The following is a 26263-nucleotide window of genomic DNA, read 5'->3' on the forward strand; positions in this document are numbered from 1 at the left end:
GAGGATGTCAAAATCTGGTCCATAGATGCTTTTTACACAAGTGTCCTGCAGTCCAGCATTTTAGCCCTATGAACAGGATTTGACACACGCCAGAAATAAAAACAGGAGACTTCTAGCAAACTGTCACAACTGAATTCTAACACTACAGCAATCTTCTCCATACATTCTATGAAGTGAGGAGTCAACTTCTGCAGCACTTAGATCTGAAGATATTTTTATCAGTCAGATATGGTAGGGCCAGAGCAGAATCAGATAAAGGACAGTTCCCACCAGTGAGAACAGAGCTCTAGCTAGGGCTTCCAACCACTTAGCAGTTCACTTCCTAAAGCAGAACTATAGGCAAAACTTTTTTTTTACATTTTGAACAGATGGAGAGAAAAATAAAAAAAAAAAACCGACAGGGGGTTATACCCTCCCTTACTCTGTGTCCTATAGCGGAGATTTCCCTGTCCCATAGGTCACCAGAATTAGTGTCCCTATTGGAAGATTTCCCCTCTATTACATTTCTGGGGGCAACTAAAAATTTGCAATTTTCTTTTACTTTCAATGATAATGGTAAACAAGACAAATAGGGTGAATCTCCCTAACGAGGGCACAGACCGCAATAAAAAAAAACTGACAAGTGTTCTAATCCATCTACACTTTCCAAAACTGAAAAAAGTTTTGTCTTTAGTTATACTTAAAAAGAGGCGCATACTCTAACAGAATAGTAGGCACTCTGTTAAGATTGGACACTACAGAAAAAAAAAAAATGCGCTAGCAAAAAGTTTTTTTTAAGGGTTTTTTTTTTTGTTTTTTTTGTTTTTTTTTTTTACACATCAGGGCTTGTAGAAAGGCATCCATCCTTCTAGAATTTTAGCAAAAAAACTGGAGCATGCTGGTATTGGGGTTATCCTGGGCTGGTCTACAGTTTTTTTGTTTGCAAGTGTCCAACCATCCGGTAAGCAGCAGTATAACGCAAAAGGTTCAGACTTCCTGTATCCCTCAATGGGCACAACTGAAATTTTGTTTTATGTATGTGAACTTTAATTCCAATACTAAAGCAGCTCGCTACTTCTGAAATTTTTAAACTGTATTATAATAATTTAATTAAATGTCTATTTGGAAAGCCAAAACATTCTGTATTAATTATTGTCTGAAATGAGAGCCATGTTGCTGATCAGGCTTCAATTTGATAATCTGGCAGCATCAGTAACGGTTTCTTTTATGCTAGATGTAAATACTCCATTCACTAGAACAGACAGAGGTATTCAAATAAAAGGTAATTGGAGACAGGGGATTGATCACAATTTTATTCTGAAGTCACTGAGATGCCAGCAACAACCTGGACCAGAAAGTCAGATGAGGCTGGACAGAGATGCGAGTGTGGCCACGTTGTCAGTCATGGGAAGCAGCACTGTTACAATGAGGCAACACATATCCTTTTCTCCTTCCTGGCAGTTTTGTCAGATAAGGCAAGGATGGTAAGTACTGTGGTATAAACCATGCAACAGTAACAATGGATGAGTTGTAGGTGTGCAATAAATATTTTTGGCCTCTGTTCCAGACATTGACAGTAAAAAAAGAGAAAAAAAAAGTTTTAGCACCACTGTGCAGTGGCAGGCCATTTGGCATTGTCAGATTCCAATTTAAAAATTCTTTTAAGACTTAGTAAGAAAACATTTTAACTTGACACAATTTCTCAGTAGAAATGATGTGGATTCTCAAGCTTTCAGGACATGGTGAATTGAACTATACAATTCAAATCCTTGTCTAAAACAAAAAGTTCAGGGGCAGGAAATTCTAGCTGTGGAACATTTATTTCACACCTAAGAAGAAAAAAAAAATGACTAAAACAGCAAAATGTCATTATTGTTCGGTCTCCTCGGAAGCTTCGATTTGTCGGGGTCCATAAAGTAGAACATAAGCTATATGCCAGTCTCCACCTCCTGACAGCCTTAGTATATCTTCAGGAGAGACAATGCTCACTTTGTCATCATCAAACTTAATCCATTCATCTAAAAAGAGAGAAGCAGATAAAGTGTGTTAGACAAGAAACACAGCTTCTTTAAAATACTTGCCACCTAAATGACATTTCTGCAAGATGCATATACATTTATTGAGCTACTATCACTGCTCAGGAAGGAATTTGCTTTGACATTACAGACATAGGCATCAATATAGGAGGAGCCTTGCATGTGTTGTCATCGGAGGCTCAGTAATCTAGTGCATACAGGCGTAAGTGCTGGTCATATGTGGTGTAAAAATGAATGCAGACTGCAGTACAAATAGGACATGCTGCTGTGGTCCTCATTAATTTGTATAGATTTATTGAGATGTAAGAACAGATGGCAGACAGCTTACAGGGGTGCTACAAGTGCTTCTGCATCCTGTATACAAAGCCCTTTAAAGCTGAACTCCAACCTAACATTCAGTCTTGCACAGGCTCCTCTCCTGTACTGAAATTGCTTAGTCTGATTTCACTGCACACTGTAAGCGTCTCACAGTTTACATTAGAAGCTGCAGCAAATCATATAGGATCCGCCTAATTTTCTAGTTGGAGGATACCCTTTCCTCTCTAGCTGAATGGTCCCTGGCCCGACCCTTTCATTCACTGGATGAAATTAAAAATCAACTGAAATTCTTTCAATCGTGAATCAACATCACACGAGGGTGTTACCTAGGGCAGTCTGCATGCAAATGCAGTCTGCTTAGGAACATCCAGACCTCCAAATTCAAATTCCTTCAAGGCATTTTGATATTTGCATAATTCAAAAATGTCAGCCCACTGCTTGCAACAAGGCTTGGGAGTACTGAGGCAGGGTGCTGTGATGTTTTCAGGAATGTATGTACAGCACCCTGCTGGTTCCTGCCCACCAGTCATGAGCTGCCTGCATTGTACAGAAAAGCACAAAGAACCTAGGAATAAAATTTAAGCTAATGAAAAACTATGTAGACCTGGCCCAAATCTGAAGTTTTTAATTGAGACAGCATGCAGCTACCCAACTATACAACATACCTGATAAAGGCATGGTATTTTTAGTATGGTTGACAAATCATACATGTATGAATATCACATGGTTACATCATGGTCAACAAACAAACAAAAGGAGTATGTGCCCTAAAAAGGAGAGATTAAACAGCTGCAGGAAAAGTTACCTTGTTTCCTTTTAACCCATGAAACATAGTGTCCCGATGAACTTGATCTCCCCTGGTGTGTAAGAACTGCCTGCAGTTCATAGTAACCACAATTATTAGACCCAACATCTACAAAACAGAAGGAAAACAGTCATTTGATCATTTTCTTCCCCATCTACCAAGAACATAACCATCACCAAGAACATTTAGTTTGGCTTCAAAATGTGGCCTGCCAACTGTCACCTTTAAATGGTTACAAGGCATACTGCAAGTTATCTTGGACTACAAAACCTAGTCTCCCCGTGTTGGAGAGTGGAAGGGGATTCTGTAGTATACCAAGAGAAAGCTGGGAGGGCAGACACTGTTTTAATCTAGAAAATATGCTTTTTTTGCCAGCCACAACAGGAAACTAGGAGCTGGATGCATTTCCAAATTTTTCTGTTCCAGCAGGGTCTCTTGCTCTTCTCCCAAAACATAGCTACAGTTGCTTTGTCTGCATCATTATGCAGCAGGGCAGAATAATGAATTCATGATTAAACTTTGATGCTGCAGACCTTCAGAGCCCCAAAACGGTTATTAAAAAATATACCTGTTACGTCCATTTTCTTTGAGAACACCAAAGGATACAGGAGTTCTTATTCATGACTACTTGCTATGCTGTCACCTTCAGGTGACTGGACATTGGGCAACAAAAAAAAAAAAAACACACCACCACAGGAATCCCCCACCTCCTCACCTTCACAGCTCCGCCAAGCCTCAGTTTTGTAGCAAGCAATGAGGAACAACCAGGAGGGGAGGGATCTCTGTGTCCTGTGATGTACTCCAAGAAAAGTGTTTTACAGGTAAAACCCTAAATCTTACCAACATTAGTGTACCACTAGAGCCAGCTCTGGCGTTTGGAGATAAACTGCTGTATTTGTACTTGTGGGGTTGGCCGCTCACACTCATTGGGAGGATTTAAAAGAAAAAAAAAAAAGTTTAGGCAGGTACTGTCTGATGGTTGACACTGGAAAATAAATTGCAAGGAGCCCAATATAACCCCTCCTGCTCCCAGCAAGCCTCAGTTCCTTTAGCAAGCAGTAAGAGAACACAGATGGAATGGTGGCCTTTGTACTGTACTGTACTGTAATTCCAGGAATCATTTTACCAGTAAGTCAAAAATCTAATTTTCCTGTTCATACAGTGCAGAACAGATTTAGAGATAATCTGAATGTCCCAAAGAAATACCCATGAGTGGAGGGAAAAATGAAAACAAAACAACGCCAACAGGCCCAAGATCCAACTCAAACAGCAGTTTGAAGCACCTTGCAACTAAAGAGAGTGTAAACAAAGGCCTGAACATCCACCTGGTAAAACTTGGTAAACTTGCAACCTGAAGACTAGGTGGCAGTCTTAGAAATTTAAAAGTGGTTATAAAGGCTCCAGGTTTTTTACCTTCATGCATTCTTTGCATGAAGGTAAAAAACCTTCTCTGTGCAGCAGTGCCCCCAGCCCCCCTAATACTCGCCTAAGCCCCCTCTTGATCCAGCGATGTGCACTGGAGTCTCGGCTATCTTCAATGGCTGAGACAGCTGCTGTCAATCACAGCCAGTGAGCCAATGAGGAGGGGGGGGGGCTGAGCCACGGCTCCATGTGTGGACGGACCCAAGAAGCAGTGGGTGCCCCCATAGCAAGCTGCTTGCTACTCTGGCACCCGGCAGGAGGGATGGGCAAGGAGCGCCTGGGGAAACCGAGAAGAGGAGGATCAGGGCTGCTCTTTACAAAACCACTGCAGAGAGCAGGTAAGTAGGATGTGTTGTTAAAAAAAAAAAAGTGTATCACTTGAAGCCTGATGCTGAAAAACCCAGGATGCACTGACAGACCTGGTAGAATGAACCATCACTGGAAAGAATGAAACCTATCCTTGGCGGAATAGGCCTGAACCACAACTGGACAGATCCATGTAGCAATATTGGATTGAGACACAAAGAGCCCCCTAAGAAATCCCTCAGGAAGCACAAAGGGGCAAATCAGATTGTCTCATGCAGGCTGTGGCTGTGAGGTAGGCTAACAGCCCGAGGGGGTTTCTGAGCAGGGAACCAGAGTGAAAATAGCGATCAAGCATGCATAGGTGCGCACCATACCAGACTGCCCCTTTAAAGCACTGACAGCCTCAATTACATAAATTCTTATATTAGGATACAAACAGTGCTATCATCCACCATGTGTGTAAATACACCAATTGTCCTCAACACTTATTATACAAAACTAATTAATAAAGCTACATTGCCCTGAAAAAGTATTCATACCCCTTGAAATTTTCCACATTTTGTCATGTTACAACCAAAAACATAAATGTATTTTATTGGGATTCTTATGGAGCGGCCGGCCCAGTATTCCCACCGCCGTTGTATGTCCGCAGTCTCTGGTCATCTCCTGTACTGTGTCTGCATTTGTTCATAGTTTTTTTTTGTTTTTAAACTATAGTCCGGCCCTCCAACGGTCTGAAGGACAGTGAACCTGCCCCCCGGTTTAAGAAGTTTGAGGACCCCTGGTCTATCACATAAAATCCCAATAAAATAAATTTACGTTTTTGGTTGCCACATGACAAAATGTGGAAAATTTCAAGGGGTATGAATACTTTCTCCTCCCTCTTTCTTTCAGCTGAAGGAGAGAGTGGTATGAAGGGAGGTGTAGGGTGGTCAGAGGGATTCAGAAGCAAGCAGCTCTAGCTATTTTGCTCTGTATGTGGACACAGCACAGAACACAGATCATGTGCTCCCCTTTTGTTGACTAAGAGCAGGATCTGCTTCATTTTCTGAGTGTAGGAGAGTGGTGCAGGCTTAATGCCTTCACCACTGTTAATTCCACCCATTGACCCTAAGCAGCCAAATCCAGCTCAGGCAACTCTACAAGTATTCTTATATACAACAGTTTATCTCCCAAATTCTAGAGCCGACTCTAGTGGTACACTAATGTTGCTTAGATTTAGTGTCTCCGACCTTTCCAAAGAAATCATACCTTGCTCACCAGTCAATCTTTTTATTGTATAATGTAAACATATTTTCTGCTTGGTAATGTATTAGTCTGAATGGGCCCTTTGCTAAAAGTTACCATTGTAATGTTTATTTCATGTCTAGCACTTCTGAAATGTTAAAAAAGCCAACTTTCCATCTGATCTTTGTTCTTGTAATGTCACCAAATTCTTTATTTGTAGTTCTTACCATCAGGAAAGGCAAACGGTTCATATTTAACTTCTTTTTGTGCCCCTTGATTAGCCTACAATAAACAAACAAAGGACATTAAAATGTGCATAGGTGGTTACACTTAAAGTGATCTTAAGTTAGGCTAAAGATGAAAAAATGATTGTCTAAATGCAAGAAACATTCTTGGTGTCCTTTGTAAATGTCTTCTTTGATGAAAAACTTCCTGTAATAAAGATGGGTCGATGCTGTTCTCTATCCTTGTGTAGGGTGACTGGTATTTTAAATGCCCCTCCCCCTCCTTCCCGGTATTTTTCAGCAAGGCAGCCTATTGTGGGTGAACCTACTGGGCCCTTTTCACAACTCTTGCTCTCTTCACAGACTGTGTGCACCACATTGATTATGTCACCACAACTTTTACAATGTGATATTTGGACTCCCAAAGAAATGGTGCACACAAAGCAGATTTATATATTTGCTGATGTACACTAGACACAAAGTATAACTAAGAATTGTTCTACAGAACTGCCACAGCCACCACAAAGCTAAAATGATTGTACTGCAGTCCCCTGAGGAATCATACATCATTTCAGCCTTAAGGGAGTGAATGAAAACTACTGCAGTGAGATTTGTTAGTACAATCTGTGACCAATATTCTCACCAAAGTTCGTACAATAATTTGCACGAACATTTGCAGTCGATGATGATGCTTTTAACATTCAATTTTGGAATGAATGGAGTTTCCTGAACAAAAAGTGCATTCACTGTTGTATATTAATTTGTTAGAGAAACATTTTCCATCCAGCTTCTTCAAATTTTCTCATCACTGGTCGAGAACGAATGTCGATTTTACCCCACCAAAAATTCAAAAGGTTTCATTTTTAAGAACGTTTGATTTTCTAACAAAAATTCTACTAGCATATGGCCAACTTAATGAAAATCTCTGGGATGGTGATCAAACCTATATGATAGTCCTGTGCAGTTAGTTACCCCCTTGTATGCATATATGCGGCTCCACTGGACTAGGCTTTTTTCCATGGGACTGCACATATGAGTATCTGTCTGCACAGAGACTGGGCTGTCACCGGGAGCCCCAGATCCCCCATACTAAATGATTGGGACCTGGAACTCCCAGTTCACCTGATCACTGTGATAGCCTCCAATTGGCTATCACAGTAATCAGTCACTGTGAATCCCACTCCTGTGTTTCTATCTGTGAACGAAAAGGAAAGATACATTGCATCTCTCTCTCCATGCAGAGAGATAAACAAGCAAAATTGTTTCTTGGCTGTACTACGAATACAAAATAACAAACATATGTGGTATTGCTGTGATCACCGGGAGCAGGAGAATTTATTTTGGGTTGTTCTTTGGTGGTAGGTTATGGTAGTAACAAAAAAATATACAGCTAAAATTATAAAAAAAAAAGTTGTTTTTTTTTCTTTTTACTATTTTGGGCCAGTTTTCCTTTAATTAAAAAAAAAAATAAATTATATTTTATATATATATATATATATATATATATATATATATATATATATATATATATATATATATATATATATATATATCTCTCTATCAGGAAATGTCTATTACCATTTACCACAAAATTAAAGCCCAATTGGTCCAAAAAAAAAAAAAAAAAAAAAAAACACAAGGGATAATCCACCTGGATGGACAAAGTAATTGTGATATGTACGGGTTTACTAAACACATGGCAAAGTTGCAAAATTGTGCTTAGGCATTAACATTTGTTTTACCCTTGGGCGCAAAGGGGTAAAGCAAAACGGCTAACGTGATTTTGATTAAAAATGCACACTGTATATGAAGCTCAGTTTTAAAAAAATCTATTATGTCATCTCTTCACAGAGCATTTTCCTCTGTCCCTGGGCTCCAGAAAGAGGTATCTCAGAAAGGACATCACTTCCTGTTAGTGTTTGTCACCACTTACCAAGACTAGCAATCCCATCATGCCCTGGTATTTAGAGTCTAAATGCGAATGCGTAGCAATGTGGGCTGGACTGTAGACTTGTGTGGGATAGATCAGACTCCTCACCCATCAATCTAACTTTGCTGCACAGGACGAGGAGTCCAAGACTCTTGGGTCCGCCCACTGCAGTAAGCAGTTACGTAATCACATCACCATTCCCTTTACTAAGAGCTACATTGGGGAATGTACAAGACCAGTGGCCAAGGGAATAGCAGGCACAACAGTTACCGATCATTAGGGGAACAGTGGGTTTTTCACAGAGCAAAAAAAAAAGGTGGGTTTCTGATTGTCAAGAGAACTGTGCACTGTAACACCAAGAAATTATTTAAAAGGTATAGAAGCACCTATATACACTGTACAAATATAGTATACAACTTCTGCCCGGAGTTCAGGTTTAAAGATATTACTAAATATTAATTGCTACATTACTAGACAGTGGTAACGCCTGCATACAACTCTGGACATGCTGCTTATATTTAAAAATATATATTCCATAAAAATGAAGACACCGGATACTTTACTTGAATATGTACAAAAAAGGAAGGGAATAAATGTACTTACCTTTGGTGCCTGCCCAGATACTTTTTTGTCTTCCAAGTCTTTAAATTTGGAACGGAATGGGACCATCTTTTCCTGAAGCTCCGGTGTGCTCAGGTCGTATATATCCAACATAAGAGGAAATTTAACATCCTGCAAGTTAAAAATGTACTTGGTTTTTAGGGTAGAGTATATTTTACATTAAAGACCCAATCATTTTACAGGGTCAAAAATGAACTGGTGAACCAACTGGCATCCTGCTGTGAAAAGCTCCAGGACTTTATGTCGCTCTAACTGGTCGTAGAGCCCCAGGAACATGACGACTGTATGTAAAAAGGATAATTATCTCAGGCAAAATATTATCAGAAACTGGTATAATTCTGTTATCACTTCAGTTTTTTGGCCTTAGAAGCAAAACAGCTATTTTATTGAATTTCAGATTTCTAACTGTATCTCTCAAAATATGGCAAGTACTCAGAAAGCTGCATCATGATAGATCCAATGGGAAGTAAATTACACCTACAGTAACCACTAGGATTAACAGCTAGCCTGTAGAAACTAAAGGCACTAAAGTATAATGATAATGATAATGAATAATAGCAGGCATGCAAATTTAAAGTGTTGATAGTTTTTCTATTTTTGACAAATCTGCATAAATAAAATGTCAGGAATAAAAACACAAACCTTAAGAACTTTGGCATTGACAGACTCCTTCTCTTTATAAAAGAATCGGACCATCTGGATAGTCAGGTAGGCTGGTAAACGGCTTAATCTGGACTACAATGGAAAAAGCATAAATGAGACAAATGATTATCATCAGGTCCTCTTTACCATACAGCAACCAAACCTTGCTTCAAGCTTGCATTGCAGTCTCGCATTCTGCCATAAGACAGCAAATGAACAAGCCACCCTGATGTTCAGTGTTGAACTTACCAATTATAATTCAAAATCCTTGTGATGGAATGCAAAATTAATTCTATCAAAACTCTCCATTAAAGATAGTGCAATTACTAATTTAGCAACCCAGAGCCACTAACCTGATTTCTTGTCAGCTGGCTGCACCAGTTTTTTACACTTTGGAACAAGCCAATGTATTTATTAAAAACTATTTTACATGGGGGGTGGGGGCGTGACTGGATGTGAGCCGTGGCAGAGGACTTGGAGAGGAGCTCCCGGTCATCCTGACTTCATCCTTGGATTTTAGAGCTTTTTGACCCAGTGGAAGATTCCCCCATCTTAGTGGTTTATCCCCCTCTCCGCCTAAGCTGTCCAAAAACCACTCCACCAAGCACGCCCATGCTTCCCAGCTGCCACCGACCCTGACCACAAGCCAGATGCCATCTTCGCAGAGTGAATTCAGGCACTACTGGCGGAGCTGGACATGGAACCCGAGGGAGTATCTGTGATGTCGACCTCAGCCTCCCAACCTACAGGCAGCACAGCTGGCATTCTGGCTGCTATAGAACAGAAGACCTCCCTGCTGGTCCATATAGACAGACTCAGGGAGTAGTGTAATCTTATCCGGAAAGACTTGGACAAGATAAGGGGTCAGCTGACTGAAACGAAATCCCGGATCGCTGCTACAGAGGATCTCACTGACTCCCATACTACCGATATAGCAGCCCTCCAATGTACAGTGAATACACTGGTTGCCAAATCAGATGACGCGGGTAACAGGCCGAGGCGCAATAATGTCCATGACCTTGAGCTCCCTGAAGGCCCGGAGAAAGAAAAACCAGCGGAGTTTGCTGAAGCCTTCTTTAAAGATTTGCTGGGCCTTACAGAAGTTTCCCCTACCTATGTTGTGGAACGTGCACATCGAGTACCAACTGCATATGTTAATCTGGGCAACAACCCTCGCCCTATCATTTTCTCAACTATCGAGACAGGGATAGGATCCTTTCTGAAGCTAGGAAACACCCACGCTGGCCCATGAAAATTCACCCATCTTCCTATTCCCGGATTTCTTGGCTGAGCTCCAGAGGAAGAGAAAAACTTTCAATGATGTTCATCAAAGGCTCCCTGACCGAAATATTAACTATAGCATGCTTTATCTAAGCCGCCTCCGAGAACAACATGAGGGGTTAGTCTGGTTTTTTGACACCCAGCGGATATTGACGTCTGGTTCATCACTCAACGGTAAGCATTATTCTCTGTCCGCATCTTTCCTTGTCTACTATACTGGAAAGGCACTGTCACTGTTATGGGCCCTGACATGTTCCTCATTTCTGGTGTTATTGGAGACTTCTGTGGAATTAAGGTATTATCCTTTCCTTATTCTATGGCCCACTCAGGGCAGGGTCCCAGAGGAAGTTTTTGCCATGGTTATGGACGTCACCACATAATCCCTTCCCGGGCTAGCAGTGTCCCTTTTTCTTTCACCACCGGAGTCATGGCCCCAGTTTTCAGTTTCTACTGCACACTTTTATCTTTACAGTTCGGGAGCTACCTGGTTACTGGACACAAACCACTAGCCCTTCACACCCCTAGCTCTGCCCTTCACTGCAGAAGCGGCAAAGTCCCTGCATACAAGAAGGACATTTGGTTTTTCTGTTTAGGGTATAAAACTGAATGGCCTAGTTGTTGGGATTGCCGGTCAGTAAGGAGTTAATGTTTTTACTATTGCAACCACCTGTGTCCTACCTCACTTGCTAAATTGTCTTATCAGGTATCTCTTTCTTGATTTTCTCATAATGCTGTTATTGTGGGAGTTGTGGCAATTCCCTTGCAGATATGGCACCTTTTATTTTTATTTTTATTTTTTCCCCCACTTACAGCTCATCCCTGGCTTGTTTAAAATGTCTACTTCCTGGTATAATATTCAAATTGCCCCTCAATATGGAAATCAGATTGGTATCTTGGAACATAGGAGGACTGAATAACAAATTTAAGAGATCTCTCATGTTCAAATACATTAATGCACACAAACGGCATTTTTTTTTGTACAAAAAAATCCCACCTTTTGAGGAATAAGATCCTCTCTCTTAAACAAGCATGGGTACAACAGGCTTTATATTCTACTTATTCTAGTTATGCCAGGAAAGTTGCCATACTTCTGAACAAGTCTCTCACATATAATGTAGTGCATGTGTGTACTGATCCAGGAGGAAGATATATTAATTTGGCACTGGAACTTGGTAATATGAAATATGTATTGATAAAAGTCTACATTCCACCACCATTTTCTCCTGGTACTTTATACACAATCCAGGAAAAATTGGTGCCCCTGCAGCTTTCTCAGGTTATGTGGGCTGGAGATTTCAACTCTGTTTTATATGCCCCCCTGAACTCCTCTAATTCATTAGGAGCTCTGAACACGGACTTGGTGGCTTGGGCCCAGAAGTTTGAGCTTATAGAAATGCGGAGAGTTAAACATCCATGAGATTGTGTTTCTTGCTTCCCAATAATCTGGATCCAGAATAGATCTGGCGTTTAGCTCCAGGCCACTACTGGTGTCTGTGCCAGAGGTTTCCTACTTACCTGTGGGCATTTTGGATCACTCCCCCTTGGAAGTTACTTTAGAGGTTGGGGTCCAAAGAGACCCAAGCTGCTGGTGCCTGGATTCTAAGTGGCTTCATAATGTAAAAAGGTGTGGGAGCAGCTGACGCTATGGCTCAATATTGGGAAGTGAATGATGGATCTGCATCCCCCCCCCAAGTGGTGTGGGATGCATTTGAAGCCTACACCAGAGGCCAATACATCTCTACCATCAAATCAGTGAAAGTGGAGTTTTACGCACTAGCCATTAGACTGGAGCAGAAGGAGTCTGAGGCTGCTTTAGCTTTTGTACATTGTCCTACCGAGGAGAACTATTCTCTGCTGGAACATGCCCACAGAGAATTTCAAACAGTTTGAATCTGTGCTCACCTCCTTCTTATGGGGATCTGGACAGCCCACGTTTAAACTGGCTACCCGTCAGTGGCCCTGGACATAAGGGGGGAGGGGGTTAGCATGCCCCAACTTACATGTCTACTCTGTAGCTGCTTAACTTCATCATGCCCATAAATTGGTTGGTGGCAGACGAAACTAATGCCGCGGTGGCGCAGCACACCTAGGCTCCTGTGAAGCCCTGAAAAACGTACTATATAGAGATGCTTTGGCTCCTTATCCTATCACAAAATCTATGAAATCATTAATTAGGGCATGGCAATTGCAACACCCTGTCTCTGCTAATACATGGTCACCCCATACACCTTTATGGTTAAATCCCCACCTCACCGAGTTTTTCATAGCTCCAGATCCCAAATGTATGGGCGTCTAAATGGATCAAATACCTTAACCAAATCTCTACAGGAGGTTACCCTCCAAACCTTTGATTACCGTATTTTTCGCTCCATAAGACGCACCTGACCATAAGACGCACCTAGGTTTTAGAGGCAGAAAACAGGAAAAAAAAATTCTGAACTAATGGACTGCAGACATAGTAGAGGAGATGACCAGAGACTGCGGACACAGTACAGGGGATGACCAGAGACTGCGGACAGCACAGGGATGACCAGAGACTGCGGACACAGTACAGGGATGACCAGAGACTGCAGACACAGTACAGGAGATGACCAGAGACTGCAGACACAGTACAGGAGATGACCAGAGACTGCAGACACAGTACAGGAGATGACCAGAGACTGCAGACACAGTACAGGAGATGACCAGAGACTGCAGACACAGTACAGGAGATGACCAGAGACTGCGGACACAGTACAGGAGATGACCAGAGACTGCGGACACAGTACAGGAGATGACCAGAGACTGCGGACACAGTACAGGAGATGACCAGAGACTGCAGACACAGTACAGGGGATGACCAGAGACTGCAGACACAGTACAGGGGATGACCAGAGACTGCGGACAGCACAGGGATGACCAGAGACTGCGGACAGCACAGGGATGACCAGAGACTGCGGACAGCACAGGGATGACCAGAGACTGCGGACAGCACAGGGATGACCAGAGACTGCGGACAGCACAGGGATGACCAGAGACTGCGGACAGCACAGGGATGACCAGAGACTGCGGACAGCACAGGGATGACCAGAGACTGCGGACAGCACAGGGATGACCAGAGACTGCGGACAGCACAGGGATGACCAGAGACTGCGGACAGCACAGGGATGACCAGAGACTGCGGACAGCACAGGGATGACCAGAGACTGCGGACAGCACAGGGATGACCAGAGACTGCGGACAGCACAGGGATGACCAGAGACTGCGGACAGCACAGGGATGACCAGAGACTGCGGACAGTACAGATGACTGCTGACCTTTGGGGAGGTGGGGAGCGGGTACCTGAATTTGACAGGTACCCGCTCCCACTTCCGCGGAGTTGTTCTTTCATCTTACCTGTTCCTCGATCCAGCCGCGTGCTGTCTTCCTGGCTTCTGTAATGGCGCTCGGCATGACAGCCGGGTGCCCAGTGCGCATGAGCGAGAAGCACTTGCGCTTTGTGATTGGTCTGGTGGCTTCTGGGATCTGTCATGTGTCCCAGGTACCGCCTTACCATTCACAAAAAGCACCGCTTCCTGCGCATGCACACTTGGCACCCGACTGTCATGCCCACACTACAGAAGCCGGGAAGACCGCGCCGCTGGATAGAGGAACAGGTAAGATGAAAGAACAACTCCACGGAAGTGGGAGCGGGTACCTGTCAAATTCAGGTACCCGCTCCCCCCCCTCCCCAAAAGGTCAGCAGTCATCTCTATAAGGTCCCGCTGTAGAGCTGAGCGGCCGGCCCGGTATTCTGACACGGCGGCAGTGGAAATACCGGACCGGCCGCTCCATATTCGCTCCATAAGACGCACTGACATTTTCCCCCCTTTTTTGGGGGGAAAAAAGTGCGTCTTATGGTGCGAAAAATACGGTATTTAAAAACAAAATATGCCCTCCCTAATTCATACTTGTTTCAATCCCTCCAACTATGCCATGCCTTTCTCTTGCAGTTTAGCAACCAACTAGTCACATTTATTGAATCAGGGATTGAATCCCTATTGCATGATTGCACATTGACAAAACCACTTTCCAATATTTACAAAGTTCTTCAGCCTACCATTCATGAAGGCCTCGACAAGTTGGATTCTGAAGATTAGGAGGATATATGGGAGTATCCCATGCAAAAATTAGTCTTTGCTTGAGACTGCTTAATCAGATTTAGGATTCTCTACAGAGTCCATCTCACTCCCCAAAAACTTCATAGGATTTATCCTTCCCACACATCTAAGTGCTGATGTTGCCTGGAAGACCCGGCGACATTCCTACATGTCTTCTGGGAATGGCCCGTGATCAAATCTTTTTGGATGGATGTTGCTCAGTATATTTATTCTGTGATGGCCATCTCTATACCCTTATCTGTTGTTTATGTGTTGGGCTTAGTCCATCTCCTGGCTATATCCAGGGCCATGTGAACCTTGTTAGGGCTTTTGCTCTTTTATGCACGTAAAATTATACTTCTCAAATGGAAGTCCCCACATGCACCTACATCCGATTTTTGGAAACGGTTAATAAAATGCTGCCACAAGTTCACATCTGGATCCAGAGGGTGCCCAAAAAATTCTCTAAAATCTGGGATATCTGGATGTTTTAACATGTTGGCTTTATAACACCAATATTCTAAAATTCCATTAAATAGATCAGCCTGTTGTAACACATCATGACTCTGTACACTGCCATTGTGAGTAGCATTCCAACACACTATACAGTAGCCAGCAAAGCAAAAGCACTGCAATGCATCACATGGTACATGCCATGTGTTGTGATACACTTAGTTGAAAACAGGGTTATGTATATTTTTGGTGTGTTGGCAGCCCAAACACAATCAGCGGGCTGCTTGAACAGAACCCACATTAAAACATAGAAACACAACATGTATGCATCCGATAACACACCACTAACTTGAAGAGCATGTTCAATTTTGCATAGTCTAATAATAATTTTACAACATAAAACCTTTTTAAAGAAGAGTAATATAAAATTTGAACTCACAGTTTTGATATATAAAGCATTTCTTTGCAGTGACGGTGAATGTTTGGTGATTTCTTCTTGAAGGCGCTAGAAAAAGATACATCATGCAGGTCAATGTCTGAACAGTTCTGCCATCTCCAAAATAGTATTTTCCTAGTTCATTTGTCAAAAAAAATAAACTGAGCAGACAGGCTCTTTATTACAGAAGAGAAGGAGAGGCATCATCCTGCACTGACCAGTGAAGATGACCACATATCCCAGACACCCAGAAGAACCCAGGCTGACGATGCTGGCACCAGCAAGGGACCTTGAACCACTGAAGGAGAGTTAGGCATTATGGACCTTAGTCCTGATTTAGTCCTCATGCACACAGGGTGTTTTTGCAGCCACTTTTAAGGGAGTCAGGCATTTTTTTTTAACCGCTTCTAAATGGCCTTACATATTATGCTATGTGTACTTAGATGTTTAGAAGTTTTTAGTAGCAGTAGTGTTTACCAGCCTCCCAGGGCCAGTGCATCCAGGAGCAGCAGCGTTTTGGCAGGAAAAAAAAAAGCTGACAGCTCCTAAACGCCGGTGCCCAGCGTTAAGCAGAGTTTTTTTTTTTCACCGGTTGTTAACCACTTGCCCTCCTGAGGATTTACCCCCCTTCCTGACCAGGCCATTTTTTGCGTTACGGCACTGCGTTACTTTAACTGACAATTGCGCTGTCAGGCAACGCTGCACCCAAATGAAATTTATGTTCTTTTTTCCCCCCACCAATTGCGCTCTTTTGGTGGTATTGATCACCTGTGCGGTTTTTATTTTTTGCACTATAAGCAAAGAAAGACAGTCAATTTTGAGAAAAAAAAAATATATATATTTTGGACTTTTTGCTATTAAACACGCCCATTAAAAAAAAATAAAATAAAAAAAACTAAATTTCGTCATAAATTTAGGCCAAAATTTATTCTGCGACATGTCTTTGCTAAAAAAAAAAAAATCCCAATACGTGCCAATTAGATTGCTTTATGTGAGAGTTCTAGCCTTTAAAAATGGCGGTATAGATGCTGGGATTTTTTATATATTTTTTTTCTACTAGTAATGGCAATGATCAGCAACTTTTAGCGGGACTGCGGTGGACATTCTGACACTAGGGGGGAACTAACTTGGTGTCAATGACATCCCCAGTGGCACCAATACAGTGATCAGTGCTGGAAAAAAAACCCACAGACAGTGTACTAATGGCACTGAGCAGGAAAGGGTTAAAATGAGGGGTGAATAAAGGGTTAAACTATGTGCTGGGAGTGTTTTACTAGGGGGCGAGAGGTGTGTGCTTTACTGTAAGCACACAGCACAGCCAACCCGAGCAGTGTGCTCAAGCTGACAGGGAGGAAGACTGTTTGTAAACAAAACAGTTTTCCTCCCCGTTGGTGACTGTCGGTAATCATGGGGCACCGGTGGGTAATTACCGGCCGGGACCTGGTGATTGACATCCGTGGCCGCGAATGGCAGTGCGGGTAGGGCACGCACTCCACCTACCCAGAAATGCAAAATCACATCTATCTATCTATATATATATATACACGCGATTGTGCGCACAAGTGCCACCCTGAAGCAGTATTTCAGAATATAGGGCAGTCCTTAAGAGGATAAGGAGAGGTCCAAGAAGCCTCCCGCCGCGTCCTTAACAACGGATGAGTCATCAGCTGTAATCTGCTAGTACAACGAATACTCTCATCCCCCCCAGACTGACAATAGGGAAAAGCCTAAGGAAAAAAAAAAATGACGCAGCCACCACATCTGATAATTGGAAAGCTGCTATAGATTACAATTTGGGTTTTGAATTTAGTACCACTTTAAGTGTTACCAAATGCACAATTTTTAGATGCAGTCTGAATTTTGAATATCATACTGTAGAGCACAGGTGTCAAACACACGGCCCGCAGGCTGAATCTGGCCTTCCAGGCCATTTCATGTGGCCCTTGCACCTCTCCTGCAGATACCCCCTTGTCTCCGCCACCTTTTCTTAGCAGTCGGCAGCAAAGAGGAGAAAAGAACTCCTCTGCCAAACCCTGCACCTCTCAAGTGCAGCTGCAGCACCCCCCCCATCTCTGCCTCCCTTGGTCTCAGCATTCAGCAGACTCTGGTAACTGACTCCACTCCTCCTCCTCCAGACTTTGGGGGCAGAGCTGGAAAGCAGAAAGTGCAAAGGGGATGCACGAAGATGTTAGGGAGGATGTGGGATTTTTTACATCTAATGTAATGAGGGGGTGGAGTGCTCTGAACATCTAGTCTTACTGATACAACCAGCCCTTTGAGGGCAACCATAATGCTGACACAACCCGCGATGAAATGGAGTTTGACACCCCTGCTCTAGTGTAGTATGTGTGCAAATATTCCAATAATGCCATCTTACTGCTGCCACCTTAACGTCAGGGGTTCCTTGGTGGGAGGAATAAGTTAAGGGGTCATTTCAAAGGTTAAAGTGGCTGTAAACCCTTCTACATCCACCAGCCACTTTATCAGGTACACCTTGCTAGTATTGGGTTGGACCCCCTTTGGCCTTCAGAACTGCCTTAACTTTTCGTGTTGGAAACATTCCTCAGAGATTTTGGGTCCATATTGACAAGAGTTACTGTTGCCTTTCTATCATTTCGAACCAGTCTGCCCATTCTCCTCTGACATCAACAAGGCATTTTCATCCACACAACTGCCACTCACTGGATATTTTATCTTTCTCTGACCATTCTCTGTAAACCCTGGAGACTGTTGTGTGTGAAAATCCCAATAGATCAGAAGTTTTGGAAATACTAAGACCAGCCCGTCTGGCACCAACAACCATACCATGGTCAAAGTCACCTAAATCCCCTTTCTTTCCCATACTGATGGTCAGTTTGAACTTCAGCAAGTCGTCTTCACCACATCTAGATGCCTAAAATGTATTGAGTTGCTGCCTTGTGATTAGCTGATTAGCAATTTGTGTTACCAAGCAATGGATCAGGTGTACCTAATAAAGTTGCCGGTGAGTGTGTATTCCCAGTGAAGTGAATAGCGTCAGGTGAGGCACAGATGAAGCAAATCCTCCTACATAAGCTGTGCCTGTTTATTTGCAGAACGTTCTACAACACACAGATCAAAAGGATGTGTTTCTCAGTTCTAGCAGCAGGGGGCAGGAATCTGACATCACACACACACACTGCAGAGCATTGACTTCCATGATATCTGACAGCTGGTTCATGGAAAGAGGCACAAACCCCTCTACACAGGCTTACAGGCTCAAGGAAAAATACACAGAGCTAAGGCTATGAGTCACTTGCAGTGTGCTGTCTCCTGGCTGTCTCCTGGGAGGCTGAGGTGTCAGGAAAATTGTCAGACGTGACTCATGCAGATAGTAGAGAGAAGAAATTAGAGAGGAGTCACACATGGTTCTTTGGATTCAGGCTAGTATACACTATAGTGGGATGTGCTTTCTTCATATTTCATGTCTGAGGTTTAGAACCACTTTAAGGCTAGGTTGACACCAATGCAGTTTGCATTTGATCCATTTCTGCAGTGCTTTTTGCAGTGCGTTTTCCTTTCCCCCAACTTGTTGCAGGGCAGATTAAAACTAAAAACGCATCAAAAACCTACTACATGTTTTTCAGCAGATTCTCCATTGAAGTCTATAGAACCAACGCTGATGCCATGCAAGTCTCCTGCAGACCTGTCAGAATATCTGCTTGCCGTACGGCGCTATGGTAGTTCTTTGAAAACTGCAAGACCAACGGCTGCTAAGGCTGTCGGGACTTGCAGTTCATTCATTCACAGAAATCTGCTAATGAATGACGCGGCCGTGTGGGCGGAGCCCCTTATGGCCATACGGTTTTGAAATCTGACAGATAATACGGGGAGAAGATTCCCTGTACTATCTGTTAGAGGGGGGGGGGGCGGTCTATGCGGCTGCAGCTGTGGGAACAGGTTATATGTTCCACCCTAAAACCGAGGGGAACATGTAACATATTCCCAAAGGTGAACTTATCCTTTAAGAAAGAGGTTAAAGTGTGTGCTCAGCAGATTGCTGTTTATTTTAAAGCAGAGAACACTTTCATTAGGTATGGCCTCTTATACTGCAGCTGTTCAAAACATTTTAAAGTAGAGGTCCACACTAACATTTTTCTTTGGTTTTGGACATTGTAGGGGACAGTTAGAAAATCTGTCAGGTTTTTATTGCAGTCTGAAGCACCATTTACCAAATTTCTTGTTCTTGTGACTGGTACTGCCTTGGACAGAAATAGGGAAAATGAACATGGATTTAAAAATGTAGGGTCAAAGCTCTTTAAGCCCTACTTCTCCTATGGATCGCAGGAGTGCACTTCATTCTGCACTCCTGTCACCCATTTGCAGCTGACAGCAGGCTAAAGTCCACTATCGGCTGAAGTCACTGGACCGGTCCAGGCCTCCTGTCTACCCCTCTCCCTCCTCCCAGCTGTATACTTTTCCAACTCTCATGGCCTTACAGCCAACTATACATTGATCAGTTTTTTTTGATCAGCCAGCAGGTTAAAATTAAAAAAACTGAACAGACTTCCCCATCAACATATTCGAGGTGTATGGGGAACTCCTCCATGTTGCACTACTGCATCCTGACAGTGGGACTCCTCAACTGTCAGAATACACTGATCAGTGCTGCAGCTGACAGGCCAACTGGACGAAAATTTACCAACAGTCCCATTCGGGAGGAGTTGATCACTAGGTCTTCTTGAACAGGAATGGCCACATTTCAACAGTTCCTGTTGGTCCAGCCACATTTCGATCTATGATGAGATTTAGTCTGCTGTGTGGTTTACATCCTGAAGACAATTTTCCAAGGCTGGAGATGCTTGGGAGACAGTCCCATAGAAGTCTATGAAGACCCATTGCTCAGGTGCAGTCAGCTGGAAGAAGATTCGGCACTAAGGATGTAAACAGTTTGGTGGGCTGTGACTGCAAGATTCAAGTAACTATGCAATTGGGTTAGGGAAGATAGGTAGGCATGGTAAGTGTACTTTTTCTAGAAGTACAACTACCCTTTAAGAAGAGAATATTAAATATTCACTTAGCCCTATCAAATGAACTGGTTAATTAAAACTTAAAAAGAAGTAGGGCTTTTTTTCCTTTCTCCTATTTATACTTACCTAGGTGGATGCAGCATCGGTCTGTTGCTGCACCTGTCACACACCCCCCTCCCACCCCCAAGGGTGAGAACTCAGCGATCACATGACTGCTGACCATGGAGTTCTCCTCTATGCTCTGAGCAGAGCGCTGGTCAGTCAGGAATCGGCTGGCTCTGGCTCTCAGCACTTCGCTGATAGGCTGAGCCAGGTGCTGCTCTAAACTCTGGAGCTGCTCCAGACTTTGCCCAGCCTGGACCTGCTGAGTGACGTCCGATGTCAGCTGAAAATGGGTCACACACATGCAGAACGTACTGCACTTCTGTGATCCACAGGATAAGTACAGCCAAAAAAGCTTTGGCTGTACTTCTCCTTTAAAGGCTTTGGCTCCTAAATGATATATAAACACATAGATATGCATTAGTCCCATTAAACAATATTTTAGCTGGACATTTTGCAATCTGAGCATTTCACTTGAAGTATTTCACTTGTAAGCCAATCATGGAGTTAGGAGGTATAAGTGGTACCACAAATCATTACTTTGATTTTGCAGATGCTGGTAAACAAAGCTTACAAGTAAAGTTTTATGAGTCAATTACAAATTTCACAGTTAAAAAAAAATAAATACAGTGATGAAATTGTTCTCACCAACTTGAGTCCAGTAAAGAGATACTTTACTTCTTGGTTAATGAAACAGCTGAGCTGTAACTGGGTTTCTTTACTTTTTGTTACTTCTTCCTCTTCAGATTCAGTGCATTTCATGCTTTTGAAACCATTAAAGAAAATAATATTCATAAACAAATTGATTTGTATGAACTATTAATAAAAATAAAAAAAAAATTGAGAGACCCCCAGATGGAAGCTATCGTCATGCCAACATGCACGCATGCACACACACACTTATTTTAAAAAAAATAAATAAATAAAAGATGTGCATTTACTATTTTGTAATATGACTTCTGTAAACTGTCAGTGGATCTGATAGGAAGACTCGAACTATCACAGTGCTCAACAGCGACATAGTAGTTTGTTGAGAACTACAAGCTGACAGCCTCAAAGACTGTTGGGACTTGCAGTTCATTCATTCACAGAGAGCTGTGAATAAATGATGCAGCCGCGCTGTTTTCAAAAACTTACAGCTAGTATGGGAAACTTCTCTCCGTATTGCTGTCATGGGGGGGGGCCTCAAATCGGGCAGCAGCCGCAGTGGTGGGAACATATTACATGTTCCACTCTAAAAACAGGTGGAACATGTAACATGTTTCTAAAGGTGAACTTATCCTTTAAACAAAAGTACTTTCCTGCTTTGGGGTCAGAGCGAGACAGCATGCATTTGAGGCAATGGTTGCAGCTTCTCTAATACAAATCTTGGGTTTGCCATAAATATAGAGAAAATCATCAGTGAAAGCAGTTTTTATAATATGGTATGCATCCAGTACATGATAGTTCAATGGTTACACTGAATCAAATTTTTTTCTAATCACTGTAAAAACCCTTGTCTTAAACTCCACTGAGATACAAAGGAAGCCTTTCACCTTTGTGTAATACTGCTGACTACAGGAGGTGTGGACATAGGAAGTCATTGACCTTTGGGACCCCCAAAAAGCAGTCCAAATGGTGGATAAGAGACACAGTCAACAAAAAAGTAACAGGCTGAAGAAAATGTGGGAATGCCTGCAACTCAAAATACCACCTTTAAAGACCTTGTGCCCGAATCTGGCATTGGATGAGAATGCAATATCCATCAGGTAGAACCTTGAGAATGTGTGAACAGAAGGCCAGATAGCAGCCTTGCAAATCTGGGAAACAGTTGCCTAATGCTGACAGGCCTAGAGCCACCTAGAGATGGTGGAACAAGACCTGAGCCACCTAGAGATGAAAAAAGAATCAGTATTTCTGAAAGAAGCAGTGTTCAGAGAGACAGACTTTGGAAGGGAAGTCTTGCATGGATATGGTAATAACCTCAGGAGCAGAGGGACACAGGCTGTAGACAATGGCCATACCAGTGGGCATGTTGCAAGCAGCACCAAAGCTGTAAGTAGAGGGCAAACTGGAGGCACTTCGTACAGTGGGAATATCTCCCCCCATGTGTAGTTAAGACAACCTAAGGCTCAGGGAATGAGGGAAGGCCTCAAGTACTAAGAAAACCTAGATAGTTGTAGCAGTTGAGTCAGATGGCAATAGGTGACCAAAGTCCTTGAAGGTGGGAAGCAGATCATTGTTGCTCTTTGCAAAGCAGCAGCGGGGAAATGCTTCCTTGACGCTGTATGGCAGGAAATAGCACATAGCCAAGGTGTGCAACACTATTGTATCCCCCACTGAAAAATGGCTCGAAATGGAGAATTTAAAAAAAAAAAAAAAAAAAAAAAAAAGATACCCAGTGACCTATTTATTTAGGTAGCTCCTGTTGCTTGTGAATGAAAAGTGCTGAGTTAATTAAAAGTATAATCAGCAAAATAAAAGTGAACAATAAAAGTGAATTCAAATGTACATAGTGAAACTTGAAAAAAAGACTCAAGTACAGCCAAAATCCAAAAGCTCCTATTGCTTGGCCTGACAGGCCCAATTACAAAGTGAGAATTGAGTGACAGGCAAGTATTGAGGCAAAACCAGTGGCTCTAGAAAGAGTTGAAAAAAAAAAAAGCCACCCTGCTAGGGCACAAGCAAAAAACTGAGGCATGCTAGTAGTAGGAGGGGTTACCCTGGGCTAGCCTACATTTTGGTTTCCTAGTATCAAAACTATTTTGTAGGCATCGGTACACCTCATAGTTGAAAGACTTCCTGTGTCCCTTTACTTTTCTGTAGTTGCATCTCAGCATACCTGTGGAGTACGGAACACCCTTGGCCAATATATTACCAAACATGAAGGGCTCACTGCAGAGAACCTAAGGACAGTGCTAAGGATGCCTGACATTTTTGCTTTAGGCTGTTTGTGGAAAAAGAAGGAAGCCATTAACACAAAGCAGGAAAGAAGATTTCGGTGTGTATTCTGTTCAGTGTATAAAATGTCTCCATTCCATGGCTGAAAAAACTTGCACTTTCTGCTAGTTTAAAAAAAAGTTAGCCAACTGCAGACTGAAATGTCATGATCATACTAACCTCAATGTTGCTGACTTGAATATGCTAAATGAAATTAGGTTAGGAGATTAGCATTTCCCCCACTGAACAGTTAATTAGCCATTTTAGTCTGTTCTTTTCCATTTGCAGACCAAGGCTCTTAAAGCCACACCCACAGTAGGGTCTACATATACTGACTCGCACACCTTTGCACAGACAAGTGAATCAAAATATTTTCTAACCCTTGAATCTACATAATAAAAAGGATACCTCGACTCAAATTCTATGCCAAAAAACTGGTCAATAAAGCTTTTCTTCTTTGGTGCAGCAGCAGCTCCTGAGTTGGTCTGTGAACGATAAAATTGGTTATTTAGTGCTTGCATTTTCACGCATTGCTTCATTCATCACAAACAACACTACATGTTTTTTAAAGATGCATATAAACAAAATCCTGCAAAAATGACTAAATATACAGTTTACCAACCAAGCTGGATTATTTGCCATGACAATTACTATTATCATCAGTGAAAATGCTCTCATATTGCTAAAAATGATATTTATGACACATAATGACAGTTACAGCTTGGTTTTAAAAACACAAACAATGAACGGTTAAGAAGCATTTGCATGTTTAAGTGTTATCTTGAAATTCTATGTCAGTTTGCGCTAGATAATAAAGCCTAGGAAGACCTACCACACATTACAGCTTTTTTTGTAGCCTTACAGCAATCAAGTCAGTGTTATTCTTCATGACTGGGTGTTCATATGAAACAGGTTTACTTGTGAAAAATATATTACTAGAGTCAAACACCCCATAATATGACCACGTTCTCATAGAAGTTAAAGTTTATTCAAAACAAAATGTTTAGTTTAACTCCAATGTTCTTTACCCATTTCATATTAACAGCTGTTTAGATTGTGCAAATCCCAAATATGAACAGTGATCATCTCTAAGAGCTTGATAGGTGTTTCCAGTACTTACCTCCATGTCAGTGTCCCCTTCTATGGGTTCTAACTTCTGCTGTAGCACTCTCATTACTTGTACCCAGCATTCATTGGCATCCTGAAAATTAAGATAGGAGAATAACAAACCACAATAAACTAACAATCCACATTTTCATTCAGTAAACCAGCTAATTAATCCATTTAGCAAGAGAAATACACTTGCATGAATTTTAAGCACAATATAGATATGAAGGTAAGATGTCTTGAGCAGTGTAGACATGGAAATGTTGCATATAGCACCTTTTCTCATATCTGCCAAGCCACAATGTTTACAGCTCAGTGGCTAAATGTACTCAAGTATGTTCGCTTCAAATTCCAGCATGGCAAAATAAAGGCTGATCGTGGCTTTGCTGGCTTTAATGCTGCTGCACATTTCTATTTTGTCATTTTATTTGGCAGCCCACAAGAGAAATGTGCTGGTTGTGTTGGTGTTAGCCACAAATATAAAAGCCTTACGGCTGTATATAATCCCCGCTGATGGCTTCAGGAATGCCACACGCAGTATAATGGATTACCTGCTGCAGGTACTGCCCCTGTTCACCTTTCTCTGCAAACTGTGGGAAGGCCATGTGCAAGAACTGCAGGAGGATGATAGGAGGGATACTGGAAGAGGTCTTGTCCATAGATTCAAACAGGTCTCTGAGGGCTGCAAAAACATGATGTACTTTTAAGTAACATACAACACAACCACTTCAAAGTTTACAGCCCTTGCGCTGAAACCTCCACCAAAGACGCACAAGGGAAGCAAAGCAGACTGGTTAATGAAAGTGCTTTTTGCATTTTAGGTTAACCTTAAGCAGAGTATACATAGACTGAAAAATTGTCTGGTTCTGCGGGAACGGGGGAGTCTGCGTTGTGAAAGTACAATAGCATGGTTTTTATGGCTGCTTTTTCAATAGCAATACAGTATATCTATATGTTTTAGCCATTTCCTGCAGCACCAGCCTTTTATTTTTCATTGAATAGCGCAGCAGGTGGTTAATAAAAATGCCTTTACATATCAGGCTAATCCTAAGCAGGGTATACATGGACCGAAAATAAGACAGTTCAGAAGGAACAGAGGTGTCCGCTGTCAATATACTATAGCGCGGCGGGGAGATCCCTGCATTTTGCTTGTGTGGATGTGGGGATCTGTGAGGTTTTTTTTTTTGGTTCAACCCACTGGTATAATTGAAAAAAATAAAAAAAATAAAAACACACCTCAAGGTGTATACCCTGCTTTAACAACTTTTAAATCAGAGACAGTCTAAAAGAAAACAGTTACTGCTGTGTTCTCTCTTTAGAAAAAGTAAAAATAATCTGTGATCCCAGTA

General features: G+C 42.3%; 1 protein-coding gene across 1 annotated transcript in view; it reads right to left on the minus strand.

Moving 5' to 3' along the window:
* Nucleotides 1-1277: 1277 nt before the first annotated feature.
* Nucleotides 1278-26263, minus strand: part of USP14 (ubiquitin specific peptidase 14) — a 59261-nt gene continuing 34275 nt past the window's right edge. The window contains exons 7-16 of the mRNA XM_089678306.1: nucleotides 25466-25596; nucleotides 24928-25008; nucleotides 24216-24292; nucleotides 21537-21651; nucleotides 15802-15867; nucleotides 9511-9603; nucleotides 8851-8979; nucleotides 6321-6375; nucleotides 3139-3246; nucleotides 1278-1997 (exon numbers count right to left, since the gene is read on the minus strand). Of these exons, the coding sequence (XP_089534432.1) occupies nucleotides 1849-1997; nucleotides 3139-3246; nucleotides 6321-6375; nucleotides 8851-8979; nucleotides 9511-9603; nucleotides 15802-15867; nucleotides 21537-21651; nucleotides 24216-24292; nucleotides 24928-25008; nucleotides 25466-25596 (1004 nt within the window). The 3' untranslated portion in view covers nucleotides 1278-1848. The remainder of the gene's footprint in view (nucleotides 1998-3138; nucleotides 3247-6320; nucleotides 6376-8850; nucleotides 8980-9510; nucleotides 9604-15801; nucleotides 15868-21536; nucleotides 21652-24215; nucleotides 24293-24927; nucleotides 25009-25465; nucleotides 25597-26263) is intronic.

Source organism: Staurois parvus, unplaced genomic scaffold (assembly GCF_062004578.1).
Source record: "Staurois parvus isolate SC_StPar_1 unplaced genomic scaffold, SC_StPar_1.0 ptg000015l, whole genome shotgun sequence".
NCBI lineage: Eukaryota > Metazoa > Chordata > Amphibia > Anura > Ranidae > Staurois > Staurois parvus.